Below are 17,807 nucleotides of genomic sequence, written 5' to 3' on the forward strand. Positions count from 1 at the left end.
ATGTGGCTGCTTGTGAAGCATCCAAAGAGGCTGTATGGCTTAGAAAATTCCTTAAGTATTTGGAAGTCGTTCCAAAAGTCGACGAGCCTATGACACTTTATTGTGATAACAGTGTGGCAGTCGCTAACTCAAAGGAACCTCGAAGCCATAAGCACTCTAAGCATATTGAGAAGAAATACCATTTGATTCGAGAGATCGTGCAGCGCGGAGATGTGGAGGTGAAGAAGATCTCAACGGTGGACAACCAGGCAGATGCATTCACCAAGGCTTTAGCCAACAAGGTCTATGAGTCAAGTGGGAGTTTGTTGGCATTGGTGCCAACAAGAAGAGTAGTAGTTATAATTTATATACATTTGATGTAATAAAGTCTCACGAAGACTCTTGCTTGTAACTGCTGAATAATTAATAAAGAGTTGAAACTTTCATTCATTCTACCTTGTTTGTTTGAAGCTTTATGAAAAACCGTAGTCTTTAGTCCTTAAAAAAACCTAACAACAAATGAAGAGTCAAATATAGATTTGCATGAACAAACTCTTCATGGTTTGCTTAAAACAGTATATTCGCAATCGAAAGATCAAAGGGCTATTGATCTCAGTATGATTTTTAGGAGAACCTATGATGTCTGGTTATGAGACATAGAGAGTTGGAGACTTATCTTTTGAAGATACTGAATTGACCAGTGCACTTCTAGAGACATAGTACGAAAAAACCATTTAACCTCTTCTGTCTCAAAGTCACTATGTATGAATTGCATCATGCTTACCTCAATCTTGAAATTAGACATGTCATTTCATAGCTTACGTACTCTCATTTGAGAAAGTCAGAGTTCTAGATTCACTATGTGATATAGACAAGACCTATTGATGAAGTACTAAGTTATGAAGATGTCATGAACAACTTTGTGAAGATCTCATAGATATAGAATTTATGTACAAGATTGCTGAAATGCAATGTATATCACCGCATGCTTTGTTCCTTGGAATGTGAATAAATGAACTGGCCAGTGTCCAAATTGAGTCAAGACTCTTTTAGATGAATCAATGTGAATTGTTAGCTCATCGTCAATACATTGTTCCTAACTTATTCACAAGTGACAAAGGAGTTGAGAAAATAACAACTAGAAAGGTAAAATGGTTATTTTATAAATCTCATCTAGTTGATGATATTCATGAAGGGTAAACATAGATAATATTCAATGGATCCACTCATCACAATTAAGTAGAATTTTGAGTAGAAAACACATTCATTTAAACCGTGAGATTTTCAGTGTCAACTCTTTAGTGGAGTCAGTTGACATTAACCGTGAACTTGGAAAAGGTTTGTGAACTTTTGTGTCCAAACATGCTATCTCAAGCTTTGTTGATTTGGATCCATGAGGTCACTACCACTAGTCATTAGAGTAGGATTTGTTAAACTAGTAGCTAAGTCAAAACAAGTTCAAGTGTTGAACTAGACGAATTTAACGAAAATTGTCTAAAGGGTAATTTTGTCCATAAGGACAATAAGATATGGTATAAATGTCAAAATAAGATTTTGGAAATTTTCATATGATGACAATGTAAATTGATCCACATGGCCATAAATGAGAATTGGGCCTTGAGGATTGAATTTCATTTTATGGAATTTTATGTGAAAATTCTACATGGGTTTTTCTTATATTTTCATGAGCAAATAAAGAAACATCTAAAATCCCGTTCTAGATGTTCAATTTCGTGGCCTTTCATATAGAGAAAGAGAAAATTTATTTTGTGCATTGATGCATGAAGATACTTGCCAAAAAGAAAAAGAGGAAACAAATTTATGGCACATGCCATATTGATATTGGACATCCAAGACTAGGAAAAGGAAAACAAATTTTCAACCTTGGTATTTTGATAGGAATGGGAAATAAAGATTGTGCTCATGAATATGTGATATTTAATAGAACAGATGAAACTACCTCTTCAAGGCAATTCCTCCTCCTATAAATACCACATCTTATTCACAATGTTGAATACACAAGTTTTTGAGATTGAGAGCTTCTGTCTCTAGAATTTGGCCACCCACCCTCTCCCTCTCTCTCTCTCTCTCTTCTTGCTCTTTTATTTTGGCACCTAGGTCCTCATTAGAACTAGCGTTTTGTATTAGCTCTTTGACTCTAAGATTAGTTAATAGTGCTCACACACTAAATCTTTTCTAAATTCGAAGACTCTGGTGCTAGAAACTTTCGTGGTTGCTCAGGTTTAAGAAGACACGAAGGAGACAAGCTAAGTGGGGAGACGAGCGATTCAACCTTTCCAAAGGCTTTTCAACGCTCAAGATTCTAACGAGGTTGGTACCGAGTGAAAAATCTTTATAGTTATTAATTCTAAATTATATGTTCATGCACTTTGTCTAGGTAGTAAAATCGTTTTACGTGTTTTAAAGAATTTTTTATATTCCGCCACTTGCTAGAAGCGATAAATTATTCTTAATCCTAGATCTATTCCAGCACTTTGCCTCACTTCTTGCTAGCTTAGCGTCTATGTTGTTATTTGTATGGCTCAATAGGCAAAAAATCGTTCAAAGTATCGAGAGGATATAAGTTTTTAATACTATTAAATACATGAGATATTTAAGTAATAAACAAATAAATATATAAAATAGCATTTGTTTAAATTTACCATACATACATGGGTGATATCTAGAAATGATACTTTATTGATAGGTTTGTTGGATCCTCTATGGTATGGTTTTAAGTTTCACAAAATATTTGCATAGTTGTTTAAGACAGTGTACAACAAGAAATATAAGGCTTTGGGTTAAACAAGTCACACATGATCCTTCCGGCCTGAATTAAACTAAAAATATTCTGTTTGTAGTTTAGATATCTCATGAATGATATGATCGGATTCCGATTTCGGATCTACCATATTCGTAAAATATTTCATTGTTACCCTTTTCAAAACTCACCGAGGGTTTTTTTTATGCTATGCCTTGCTTGGATTTTAATCTCACACATATCGACTTATTTTTGAACTAGTCTCTCTGCTCTGGAGATCTTCATCGATAATTGGTTTAAGGAACTGATTGCTACTAATGTGTTTTATTTGTACAGAGTTTTGTAAGTAACATGTAATTTCCGTTTATCGTTTAGTCAATCTTTGCGAGAGGATTACCTTGAAATGAGAAGGAGTCTCTGATCTATACAGACCGATTTCCTTTCACCAGAAGATCAAAAGAGACTGTAATTTGAGAGAGAGTATGCAAATATGAGTCCTTATACCTTTGACTGGTTATTATTGGATTGTTTTAACACCACCGGTCGTATCAATTTCACTGACAATGTCTTTTGTCGCTGAGCATGGTTGACAATTAATTGTGTCCTTCTTGTTTTTCTTCTTGTTTGGTTACTTGATTAATCGATCTTGCATAAGTAGTTACTTGTTCAACTAGTCGTCAAAACCAATAGTTGAATGACATTACTTGTTTAGTAATTTCAGTAGAGGTTATCAAGCCAAATTAACTTTCTGATAGAAAAAAAAAACACTTTACTCTTTAATTATAGCAGTTACCCTTTAAAAGAAGAAAACCAAACTCATGGGTCTAGTGTAACAAAATTCGGTACATCAGCCATAAACAACGCAATCTCTAAATATGGGAAAAAGTCATTTACGTGCGTGTTCTCGCAGTAAAACATACTTGATAAATATTATGGTAGATATACATAGATAACTTATAGATGCACTAATAATATTTGGCTTTAGAAGGAAGTGGCAAAGGTTGAAATCCATAACGAAGAGTAGCTTCCAAAACGTTGTGGAATTCAGAGACATTGGAATAGTTGGGGTTGATGATCTCCCCACACTCGTGCTCATTCCAACCTTCCAATCTATGCACTATTCCGGCTATACGCCATGCACTCATCGCCCTTCTCGGCAACCAATTCTGTCACGTATACACGTATAAATATACATTACATGTCAAACAAAATTGTATGCATGTTCCAAGTGAAAATGTATTATGTTTCATACCTCGCAAGCATGAACATTCTCAAGCGATTTCGGAGTCAATAATGCAGGCGTGAAGTGGTAAAAGCAGTCTTTCCGCAGTTTAATTGGTGGAAATTGGGAGAATGGAATAAAAATTGTTCCTTTGGCAGCTTTTTCTTGTTCTTCATGGGTCAGCCCATCTCCAACTAACCAAATCTGCATGGAGTGATTGTAGATGTGATCTCTTAATATAACCCTTTAATTTAGTTATTAATTATATGAAATGCCCTTGTATATATGTTATTGATTCGAATATAGATGCCTGTTTTTTTTTTTTTTTTGCCTACATTGTAATCAGAGTAGGTTTTCGAGAGAACCAGATTCGGCGTCGAATTGTTCAATGATTTTTTAAGCTTCACATACTCGTCATTGCACACAGTTGCCACCTAAATAAGATCAAGTATTGTTCAAGTCGATTGATCAGTCTATTACTTTAATAATATACCTACATACACATCAAATGAATAAATCAACTAAAATATATAGAATAAAATTACCCGAATACCCTTGTGACACAAAGCAGACACAACAGCATAAGCAACCTTAGAAAGTTTGCCTCGAAATAGAACTTGTGTTTCTTCTGTTGGTATGCTGTTCATAATTACAGCCACAGCGAGAGTTGAACCATCGACGATCTTAACGTTCAGATTAGGGTGTCTCTTCACATAAAGCCCACCATTGCAATTTAGTTCCTCACTCTGCAAAATTAATTTGAGCGTACGTATATATATATATTATTTATATAATAGCCATCTCACAGCGCCTGACACATATTTTTTAATAAAGCAGCGATATAGTCATTGACCACTAGTACAAAGTGAAGCTTCACACACGACAAGTTTCAGACGTGGACTAGCTCCCTTTTTTATATAGCCACTAAAATTATTAAATGGGGTTAAAGCGGCTATATAGCCAAATAGAATTTAAATTTTTGCAAAATAGCCATAATTTGCCAATTATTAGCAAATTAGCCCAAGTAAGATTAATCTAGGCTGGATTAAATTTAATCCCAACGAACTGTAAAGACAGAATGTAAGCTTTATGAAGACTGGATTAAAATTAATCGAGACAAGATTAAAAGTCATAGTACTCTCAATTGGCTATTTTGTTATACCTAATGGAACTATATATTGCTATTTTGCAAAAATCATAGTTTTGAATTGACTACGGGGAACATTAAAACACAAAATAAACTATAGAAAATAAAAATCTACAACTTACTTGGTTTAGGAGACCTAAGCTTATGACTCTAATGCCTTTCTCTTCAGCGTCAAGTATGGCTTTCTCAATCAAGCTGTTTATAGACGTGTTTTCCCATTCCAACATGTACTGCAAGAAAGAAAAAAAAATACATTAAGAGATACTCCCTTTTTATTTTTTTTAATGTTAGCGAATTTCCAACGAATACCAAATGTACAAAACACACATTTTTAAAATATGAAATAATGCTATACGATTATAACCTGGATCTTGTACTTGGGGACAGACCATGTCTGTAATTTAAGATTTTTAAAACGATGTCTCTCGACTACAAAGGTTTTCTTTGAAATCCACGTCAGCATGATGGACCAGAGAGTGAGAGGCCACATGAGCCAGAGATACCACGCGGAGGCGTAAGGCTTGGAGGCAAAATCAGCAAAGCCGAATTGTAAATGGTAAATGGACTCAGGCGTTGTGAGGTGCGTGAGATGAACCACGTCAGGCACTTCCTCCCCTCTCTTCACACACGCTTCGTACGATGAATCACACGATATGTCCATTGTTCCGTATATGAAATCGTATATTGGCATGAACAAACTATAATTCGTTCTGAATTGAGTGTGGTGTAACGAATGAAACCTGAATTCAAACATATATATAGGTCATTAAAACTTTATAATGTAAGGATCTTTAATCTAAATATTGGACTTATATGTTAAATAATTATATATTGTAGATTATCAACAAAGATTGTCTGTTCAAAACGATTGATACGATTTATGAATGGTTAGATTTTGTATAAACACTATGGATTCTGTTTTTGTGATGACCGCTTACAATAAAAAGCTCGCTATGTTAGTTTAATGATTGCCTGTGAATAAAATTGGTCCCTAAGTTACATGCAGCAAGTATCTACTTTTGATATCAAATAATCACAGTAAAACGGGAGAGAAACAAATGGACTCTCTATGATATATTTGTTGATCTAGATCAAATGATATGGACTCTTTTATTTAATTTAGTTTTAATCTCGTAGATGTTCTGACATGATTAGTTCTTAGTGTCATCAAAATATTACGATGCAAGACGACCCCTATTTGCTCGAGAAATAAATACAGAAAATTGAGAACTTACGTGGGCGTATACATAAGGTATTTGAGTGGAGGGAAAATAGAGAAAAGCCATTTGGGGAAAAACTCGAAATTGCAGTGACCCAAGTTATTCATTACATCAATGAAGGTGATATATCCAGCAAATGATGCGATTGAGGCCGTTCCTGTGAACAATGTTGTTATTATCGGAATTGCAAAAAGGATGGAGTACGAGATGTGCTCTGCAAATGGATGAATCACAGCTGCCAATAAATGGATCAAACATTAATAAGTTCAACGCAAATAGGAATAACAGAAAAAAAATACATAAAAAAAACAAAAACAAAAAAACATAAGTGAGTTATGTGATCACAAAGGAAAGAGTGATGAAATGTGTAACTATTTTAGTGTAACTGCCAGTTGGAAATATATGCAACCCAGCTAGATCCAAATATTTCGTTATCATTTTGTAAAACATACTATTTTTCGTGTCTATTATAATTTGGACTTTTATATGTGTATATAATTTGGACTTATATATGTTTTTATATGTATATATATACAGTTTATATATATATATATATATATATATATATATATATATATGTAGTTATGACAGATATATTGCATCAAACAAATTTAGCTGATTATTCCATGATAATTGTTTTAGAATGATCAAAATCATTTTAAGAAAAGAATAGAATTCTTATCGTAAAAGACAATTGCTGATTTTTAAATTTAAATTATAATCATGTCTTACATAGTAAGATTGAAGATATATTTATAAAGAACTTTAGAGAGGAGTTTATCATCAATGTTTATTTAAGTTAGTCTGAACAATTTCTATAAATTAAATTAGTATTTCGTCTTTGACTCATCATTCAATTAAAAAAAAAAAAAAAACCGTATAACTCGTTATTTAAACCGTCATTTTTAATAAAATTAGTACTACTGTGAAGAACTCAATGCTTCGATTATTTTGAGACTAATGAAGCTATTTATGGTTTGTGTATAATGTTTATTTAACGTCAAATATACACTTATCTATTTTAATTTGAAGAATTTTTTTTCAACGTGTACATTTAAGTTTAAAACTTTATCTATTTTTTAACAAATATTCTAAAATGTTAATTAACCCACTTAACATCTATTTATCTAGTGGATATCGACATACATGTCGATCGCACAACTTTATTTTTGATGAAATTGTTGTGCATTTGGTTAAAATAAATGTAAATCTGTAATTACAGCAGTTACAACAATAGGAGGGGCTGTAAAAGCCCAAGTAGTAGTAGAAGTAAAGTTTAGAGCATATTTAGCCAGTAAATGTGCTGGATTGTTGTTAGCTCTAGGACACAAGGAAAATGAGCAAGAAGAGAAAGAGGCAACAAGATTGCGGATATAATCAGTGACAAGGCCCATATCAGTCGTCGCATAGCTTTAGAAAAGTTTGAGAACACTCTGTTTATAGTTAAAATAATTTGGGTTATTAAGTTATATAGTCACACGGTTATAGTGAATTGGGATATAGCACACTTCGTTAATTTCTTGTAAATAGCCAAGTTAACTTATTAACAGATTAATAAAATACTTATTTAATCTAGTCAAACATATAAAAAAAAAGGTAGTTAATATGCTGCCACGTATGCAAGTTGGCTATTAACAAAGTATTTACTAAAGGTTGGCTAATTTACAATTCCTATAGTTTAGATACCTTAAGTAGCCACTTTTTTGTAATAATTTTTTATTTCTCGTTTTCCATTTAGACTTAGAAGATAAAATAGAGAGATGGATTCAAACTATACCACCACCCCCCCCCCCAAAAAAAAAAACTATCCCTTCTAATTTGTGGACATTTGGAAAGATGGAAAATAAAAAATTGAGTAAATTACAAATATAACATTTATTACTATGATTTTTTCATATAAGTATAATGATAATATAGTAATTTTAGAACAATAAACAACAATCATTCCACTATTTCTATTTATATCAAACATCAAAAAAATAGATTCAATTTTTTCCTCACATTATACCAATCAACTTTTTAAAATTTATAATTCATCACTTTCATTTATGTTCTCTTTTATCATAGTTAATGCATCCACTCATTTTTCCTTCCTTCCTAACAAACAAATTAAGCTGTAAGAATGGAGGAGTGACGATTTTTATGTGGGTGTCAGTTCTGAAATCCAGTTATTTGTACAAGCATGATAGATAGAGTCTCATTGTTGCTTCAAATTGTGTCACACTCCCTGAAAACTGGCCACACTAGAGAGATTTTTCTTTCTTTGCTATTACTTTGTATATTCAGATATATGGTATCCCATTGTAAAAACATAAAATAGTATTATCTGGTTGGCGTAAGTATGTGGGAAAACCTCAAATTAAATTGAGATAAAACTCTAGTTTAGTTTTCGAAGAATAATTTAGATGCATAGAGGAGGTGATTCAAGTGGGATAACACATTTTTCAGGGTCTTGTCTATGAGATTTCAACGAATTAAGAATCGCGTACCCAAGGTGACCTCAAAATCAATTAGGAGGAAGAAAGTGAAGACTTCATGTTGGAGAAGCGGAGGGGGAACCCAAGTAACGTGGTGGCGGACCTTCAAAAAATTAGCATTTTTGGCGAAATCATAGATATAAAGAAGACAAGTAAAACCTCGTTAAGGTCTTTAGCCCACTGAGGAAGTGAGCAGATCGCGACGTTGCATTCCAAGCACACCGATGGGGACCCAGTGATAGAGGATGGAGAAGAACGATGATTGAATTCATGCAGAAATCTCTATGTCACCCGTTTGTTCTACGGTAATCGATGAGACATGCAATCTTTATATAAACTCTTGGCGAGCCTTGCGGGCCAAGATCGCCCAGCGATGATTGGACACCTCTATAATGTCCTAGGAATCCTCAATCCTTGGACATTTGGAACACTCTACTTTCATATACGGGTCAACATGGACTGCAAATTATCTTTTTGTTGAGACAAAGATGCCTAGTGGGATGACAGAGGGTATCCAAGTGGGGCATGGATTGGATTTTTTTTTTCAATGTTGATCACGTGGGCATGATATTTGATCAATTTACTTGTTGGTCCACTCTCTCTTTTTCTTATGGGACGACTCATCGAGGATACACATGGTGTTGGTTGGAGGTTTGTTGGTCATTAACGTGAACTTAGCGGTGTCACAAGGATAGCAATCGTGGGTGCTCCTCTACATGCTTCAATTTATGCATTCCGGACACCGGGTTTGTAGAGGTTATTCCATTAGAAGATGTAGAATTAATAGTGAGAATAGTGGCTGTGATGCTAGGTATTATATATTCATAGAGGATTTGTTACTTGAAATTATTGTGTTTAGATCATTGTCCTCTTCTTCTCAAGACGCGAGGACAAGAGGCGGTTAATGTAACAAAGGACATAGTAAGAGCTATGAGGTTCTTGTTTGAGGAAGCATGATGACAAAGTTGGATGCAATCATATAAGATTATGGGGGAGGCTAGGGCTTGGGTGGAAATCGATATTTCAAGGTTTAGATTTATGGAGAGGGATTAGACAAATGTAGTTTAGGACGTTGAGTTTGAGGTTGTGAATGACTTTGAGTTTTGTTTCGTGAAAGGCTCATAACTTGAAGAAAAATTTGTAGTTTTTCATAATGAGTCCAGAATGGAAGCTTGTAGAGGCATAAGATCTATTTGAATTCTTTAAATGAGAAATATTAGTGCTATTTGAAAGCAAGGAAGTCAAGTAACTTAGATGAGGTGTGGCAAAGATAATTCTAGATTATTCCACTAGATTGTGTCAACGCGGAATAAGAAGCATCACAATGACGTGCTAATACATGATGATGAGGTTTAGAGTGAAGGTCATGCGAGATAGCAAAGGTAGTCCCAACCTATTTTAGAATGATATTTACCTTTGATTGTCCCTTGGTCGAGGCGATGAAGGATGCCACAATAGTTATCCACATCCGGATCATGAACGTCATGATCATACTTCTTCTCCAATCTTTTTCTAGTGAGGATGTTCAATAGACAATCTTCGTGATGGATCCTTTGAAATCTCCTAAGATGGATAGGTAGTTGGCCTTATTCTATCAACGTAATTGCACTATATGTTCAGACAATCAACTGTCATTGGTGTATATGTGGATATCCTAAATGGAGAGAGCACGTTTAATGATATCGACGACACATTATAACTCTCATTTGAAAGGGACGAAGAGGGAACGCGTGAGAGACTTAGACTAATTAATCTATGAGCCCTCATTTCTTTATTGATAAGCTAAAGCATACTATAGATAGGACTAGTCATTTAAGATAGGCAATGTACATTTAATAGAGAGAGTTTGATCACAAATAACGTGATTGGATTTTTGGGTATCCACACCAAGCGCCGACAAAGATTCGGTGAAGGGAAAATATATCGCATTGAAACTGACACATACAACCGTACTATCGGGTATAGTGAGCTTATCTGAGAATAATGATTAAAAAGTTGGGTTTATAGAGGCATGAGTGTCAAAGATGATGCGACTTTTTACATCAGTAAGGTTATCCTTCAACACTAATAGGTCCGTATGGGGGCATGTCAAACCCAACGAACACTACGTAAATAACCCTCTCTCCATATTCATATTCTTGTTATACATTGAGCGTCTTTCTAGCCTCCAACGAATGGTGGAAAGTCGGGGAGCTTTGGCTAGGATTCATTTTCGGCGTTCAATTTTTTAGTCTGTCTTCTATTCGATGCATATGATAGTTTAGTCATCTTCAATGCTACTGAGGAGGAGTGCGAGGTCATGTGAAATTATTTACAAACTTATTCTAAGGGGTCCGGATAGATTGTGAAGTTCCCCAAATTAAACCTTGATGATTCGTGCAAGAAATATCAACACTTATTTTATGGTAGGCAAGAGCCGGCCGATACTACATCCCATGCGATGTGGAGTTGCTCTTGAGCTCATAAAATGTGCTACATAATAGGCTCCATGTCTCAAATTCTACGCAGAGGACCAGTCTAGCCTTACATACACCGTGATTGCAGGTCTAACGGTACGTGATGCTAAATTTTTATAATCTTTGTCTCGCATACATGGAACATTAAAAATTGTGTAATGATGAGAAGTAAGAATCAGACTCTTGATGAGTTTAGTGAACCAAAAACACACAATAAGCGAGAACTGGAACATGATACGAGCCAATCAATTTGGCCACCACCACCTCCTGATAACGTTGCGTTGAGTGTATATGCTCCCTTGATCTTTGAAACTAAATCGACGAGTTAAGGAGGGATTACAATGTGGGGTGGTATTATATCGATTTTAGTTTATAAGACGGGGTTTCTTAATGTAGTAAGTCTAGGCGACAACGATTAAGAAATACATCAAGGAGGCCAGCCACGGGTTAGAGACGTGTCCAGATTCAATTGGTTTGTGTTGGAGTCTTCATCAAACACAATAGCAGAGAGGGGTGTTTTGATAGGAACAATATTCAAAATATTATTGCTCTTTGTGCATCTTTTGATTGGCGATCGAGTTTTGTGTCAATCCTAGAGTTTGTAATGTTGTAACCCATGTTTTAGCTAAATTTGCGGTGCTGTTCCACCATGCGCTGAGGAGGCTAGCATTCAAGACTACTCTGTTATCCGTCGATGATCTAATAAAAAGGATACTCCTATTGATTTTAATAACAAATAAAGAAGTAAAAAACATTCTCTACAAAATTGGATTTTTTAAAATAACCAGAACATAGTTAATTATTTTCTCAAAGTTGAATGAATGCAAAAAGGCGAAGTCCGTCAACTCAATCAGTTATTAAAGTTAACCTTTGATAAAAGTAGCCACGTAGAATAAATTAATGAAATGAACTAGTAATCATTTTTATTATAAGCTATACATATAGTAAGCTTATTATTATGCGTTGAAAAAGTGTAAGTAGTAGACAAGTAGTGATTATATATCTCACATATTAGATAATACAGAGGGTAGGACTTACAAGTGATTGGCTCGGTGACAATGGAGGAATGATGATGAGAGTGATAGCGAGAGTAGAGAAAATGATGATGAAGTGCTCTGTGCAGCCAATAGTATAGAAACTCCACTACACTTGCGTGTAGAAGGGCCGTTATGATCACGCCATCTGTCCTCCACAGCGGCAAATTATTACCCCCAGGTAAAATTTGGCTTCCCACATAGAATAATATTCCGTTAAATAATATTTGGTCGTCCCTGATAAGAGAGTTACAGTTTCGGAACGTTAATTTAAATATATTGAATAAGAATATCTCTAGTTAAGTATATTCAAGTGAGTTTAATTACCGTTTGAGGTATTCTACATGGATTTATAACTAATATGATAATTTTGTAATACTTTTCTAGTAACGTTTTCCATGTGTAGCAGTCTCTTATGCCAAAACAACAAGAAATGTAACATTTTTTTTCTTAAAAACATGTAAGCTTGCTAATCCTAATAAAATATGTATATTTTAATTTTACAAAACAAGAATAACATTTGAATGTCAATAACCCATATAAATCACCTCATATCATAAACAAACTACAGAAAAGAAAAATTATGTTATATAAAATGACTAAAGAAGTGAATCATTTCAAAGTTGACTTGATCGTCTTCGAATGAAAAGTTGATTTCGTTAATTATTGGGCGTTCGATCGAATCTTAGGTTTTGACCCTAAGAATTTTGTCTCAAAGTATGAAGGTCGATTTTTACACCAACGTTGACTATTTTAGTGTAAGAAAAAATTATGCAAGATGTCACATCATGTTACACAACATGCATCTTTGCTGGTGACAACACATCACACAAGATAAAATTTCATCTAATATGTTGGATATTATTGTAGATTTATTTCCTCGAAATATCTTCATTGATTATCGTCTGCGCGTTGCATAAGGAAACTTCATATAAGACATATAAGCAACCCATTGTGGTTATTCTTTACACATTGTTTATTTTGAGCTTCAGTGAGTGTTAAATTTGGAAACTCTGACATTGAGTTTGCTCATTAAATTATATCTTGTTATATTTCACTTACTCGTAGAGATTGAATTTGTAAACCCTAAATGAGTATTGATGGATCGTTAATTAAGAAATGACTAACACTTTGGGAAAGTTTTTGAATGTTAATAAGAGGATTTATGATCGATACATGTCAAAAGAGTCTGGAATTTATGGCAGATTGTGATAACAAAGTCGAAAATTAACATATACCTAGTGAATTCTGAGTGAAAACTGCCCAATAAAAAAGATTTATCATTCTAGTTGACTCTCACAATGCTCAGTATGAGATTGGCACGTGAGAGTCTCATATCACTAAGATATGAACTTCGTGTGTAGGTTTATAATCTCTTGGACACCCTCTCATTAACAGCTATCTTTTGGGGATGAGTTCTACCCAAAGGATTGTAATAATAATGATGCATGTGATAAGAGTCTGAAATTTATGGCAGATTAGGATACCAAAGTCGGAAATATGAGCCTAGTGAATTTCTTGTGGAAACTACCCAATTAAAAAGACTCAAGATTGTAACCCAACTACAATTTTTTATTCGACGAATTAATAACCAATTGAGAAACCTTCCTCAACCCATTGATTCGCTTGAGAATACCGGATCTTGGGAATCAATTTCGGGTCTTTATAAGAACACTCGAATCTACAGCTAAAACTCAAAGGTTATTAATATTTCATTCTCATTCATCCCCTTTATAAGACACACAAGCGACACTTATATAGTGCATCAACAAAAACCCTAATACCAACGACTGTAGTCTTTTTTTTCTAAAACAAACGACATAGAACTTAAAAACAATGAAAAGACGAACGAAAGATAGAACATCGATTCTGCTTTGATCCTCTGTTGGGCTGAGCTTTTCCCTACACCTTGTAGCCTTCGTTCGGAGCTTAAATTCGATATGCTGAACGCACAAATCAGACACCTGAGTCAAAAGATGCTGCTTGTTGGAGCTAAGCCTTGACGAGTTCGATTACGGGTGTCTACATATCAATGATGCAACTTGAAAGGGTTTGGAATTTATGACAGCTTGGGATGGTAAAATAGGAACTTAATATGGGCGTAGTGAATTTCGAGTGAAAGCGGCATCATTTAAGGCATCAAATCAGCACTTTACTATTCTACGTTGTTTCCTTTAATTTATATAATTTTTAGCTTTAATGTTGTTTAATTCTCAAATTTTATTATGGGTTTAATTCTCTTTATTTGTTTCTTTTTTGAGGTTGTAATTAAATTTCAAAGTACTATAAATATCTATATGAAGATTTTGATTAATGAAAAAAAGAGTTCTCTAAAAAATCATTGTTTTTCTGTTTTCTCTGTGAATCAATGAGTTCAAGATACCCTTAATTTGGTATTCATTATCTATCGAATCAAAAGGTTTTAGGAAAAATCATTGAATGATATTCATGCGCGAATTAACGGTTGTAGTTGTTTATCCTTTCCATCACCTCTAGCTTCATCATCCTAGCTTCAGAGCGAGCAACTTGTCACACATCTTGTTTCATTCTTTTGTGTGACATCTTGTATAAAAGAACCGATTTTCACATTTTATTGTGGATACGTAATTATTTAATTTATTATTTTTTTTATTAAAATATTAAGCGCTCAAAATTTAAAATTTTCATTTGGAACTTAGCTCTTAACAATTTTTGCATTAGAATATTTTAAGCAGGTGGTTGAGCGTACTTTTGGAATTTCCCAATACACGTTTATAAATATTTATAACTACTTGTTGAGTATAATATGGTAATAACGAAAATTAAATAAATATATTGAAAGATATTTTTTCATATTAGGCTAGTGATCAAAATATCTCTGACATGATAGGTATATCGTCTATTTGAGCTAAAAAGAAAAAAAAAATCTATATGCAATAGTTAATAATGATTGATTCAATATGATGACAAGACTAACCAATTTCTTTCTCTATCGACTTGGTCGAACTCAAGACCTTTGTCGAGGATTCGGTTATTTCCTTTGGCCGTTCGATAACGAGAAAGGCTGATCCAAAGTTGGTTGTGAATCGCTCTCCAAATCAGAATTGGTAATATGAGCAACGACGAAAAATCTCTCTCGTCTGGATTATCAATCATTCTGAATGATGTGTATGTCGTCTTTATAATCCAAGGCGTCAATACCACATACTGCAGTAATAAAATTACAGAAGGAGAAAAAAAGCACATTAACTTATGCTCAGTTACAGAATAATTGCTAGTATAATATGGAAAATCAGCCCTAGGATTAACCAATTTAATACGGGAGAAAACATTTCTAATTGCCTGATTAGACTTAGGACCACATCATTTTTAGAAAGCAAAGAGTCGCTGTAAATACAATAATGTCTCATTTTTTGGTACGTGAAATTTGAAACCATGTGCTAAAATGTTGCAACGTATATACGTATTTTGTTGTTAACATTATTTATTTAATAACTATTATAGTAACAAAATCTCGTAGCTATGGGGACTAAACGGCTGTAAGCTCCAGTGTGATGATTTAATTTTAATTAAACTAATGCAAAAAAATTAATAATTCAAAATACTATCAATTAAGTCTTAGTAAAAGTTGTAATTGTTGATGCAGTACAACAGAAGACATGCTGACAATCGATGAAAAATCGACACGATGACAAATGGACAAGCTAAATGATAATTTTTCATCCTATAAGTCAAATGACTATATAACTAAAAGACATTTTTAAACAAAAAATTAGTCAATTTTAAATGAGTTCTTAAATTTATCACTCATTTTTTCCTTCTCATTTTGTATAGTTCATTTATGTTCAATTATATATATATATATATATATATATATATATATATATATACAGGCACGAAGCCAGCTATAATTGAGGGGGGCTAAAGCCTCCCCTCAATTTTTTTTTTTTTTTTTTTTTTTTGCATTTTTTACCTACTTTTCATTTTTTTTTACAATTATTTACCCTTAAAATTTACAAATTAGCCCCCCCTGAATTCGTTTATACAAATCCCCCCCCCCCCCCTAAATGGAAATCCTGGCTTCGTCCCTGTTTCTCAACTTATCTTCAGTTCTACAAGTTTTTTTTTTTTAAATTTTCTTCAAATGATTTATATTAGATTTTCTTACAGCATATCTGTTTTAATTTGTATATATAACTTAGTATTTTTATAAATGCTAATTAAGTGTAAATAATTTGATACAAGATGAGTAATCGAATCTACAAGCGTGCTCTTTCATTTTAGAATTTGTATTGAAGTTATTAGATATAGGTTTATGATCGAGCCTTTTGTAAATCCCTGCAAATCAACTATAATTTATCTATTATAAAATAGTAGCATATAGGAGTAGCGAGCCGTGGTTGAGTATTTTGCTACTCAAAATAATTAATTATACATCTGTTTTCACATGTATCACCCTATATAATATATTGAAATTTGATCATTTGTAGAAATAAAACACTTGTTTGGAGGGATATATAAAACTAATTTACGTGAAATAGATTATAAGTATGCAATGTACACTGACCGTGACCTAGATTGTGTGAGTGCATATGCTAATTCGTTCTGGAATAAAGTACATTCTAGATTTGAATATATTATTAGAATATTTAAAGAGGCTGGAAAAAGAATTACCTTAAATCTTCCGAGTGGCTTCCATGGCCATTCGGTTAGAATGCCCGGCTTAGTAGCCATTGAAAGTCTCTTACTTTTTAGCTTTGAAATGTGTAAGCGTATACGCCTAGAGAAATCAATTGCCTTTCAAGGTCTTCTATACATATATATACACTCATGTTTGCATTGACATGTGAAATCGTGTCTCAAATCTTATTAAAAATCTTTGAACACGTGGCAGTTTCACCTAATGGCATTTTGCCATTAATGAAAATGACCAACCAAAACTATCATCAACCATTAATATTCCTCATCAATGCCAAAAAAAAAAAAAAAAAAATGCCCGGCACATAAAGCATATAGTCCATCAAAGGCCATTTTAATCCGGATATATTTCCTCAAATGTTTTTACTCGTCTTTATTTATTCACCTCAACCGCTTTTCTTGTACTGCATTTAATACTACGGTCCTTTTTACCACAAATATTATCCTCATTATTTTTTATTTGTTTTGTTTCTTAAAACACAATTGTTCCGTTGGCGGATAAAATAGTTACTCAACATTTATTAGCTTTTACTTCGTTTAAACTCGTGGACGGTAGACTTGTTACTAGCATACATTAGCTTTTACTTCGTTTAAGCTTACTCTATTGCTAATAGTTGTACACATGATCTTTGCGTGGGCATGCTCTACTCGATTTGGACACAATACGATTTTGGAAGATTTTATAGTTGGAATATCACTATTCACGCGTCTATAAAATCGGTGTATGTTATTTGTGTGATGTAATATATATTATCCATCTGTTGTTGGGTAAACTGAAGGGTTTCGTCATATTCTTTACATGGTAAAAGATTTCTTAGAAATATTGTTGGGGAA

General features: G+C 33.6%; 1 protein-coding gene across 1 annotated transcript; it reads right to left on the reverse strand.

Moving 5' to 3' along the window:
* Positions 1-3,542: 3,542 nt before the first annotated feature.
* LOC149390377 (very-long-chain aldehyde decarbonylase CER1-like) lies at positions 3,543-17,099 on the reverse strand. The gene is made up of 10 exons (XM_089620903.1): positions 16,950-17,099; positions 15,253-15,482; positions 12,301-12,533; positions 6,345-6,564; positions 5,474-5,849; positions 5,232-5,339; positions 4,508-4,708; positions 4,298-4,396; positions 3,993-4,166; positions 3,543-3,906 (listed from the first exon to the last, which is right to left on the reverse strand). Exons 1-10 carry the CDS (start codon positions 17,007-17,009, stop codon positions 3,706-3,708), a joined length of 1,902 nt encoding a protein of 633 aa, XP_089477029.1. The 5' UTR covers positions 17,010-17,099; the 3' UTR covers positions 3,543-3,705.
* Positions 17,100-17,807: the final 708 nt, after the last annotated feature.

Source organism: Urtica dioica, chromosome 7 (genome assembly GCF_054948205.1).
Source record: "Urtica dioica subsp. dioica isolate 48M chromosome 7, U.dioica_male_clone48M_v1_H2, whole genome shotgun sequence".
Taxonomy (NCBI): Eukaryota; Viridiplantae; Streptophyta; class Magnoliopsida; order Rosales; family Urticaceae; genus Urtica; species Urtica dioica.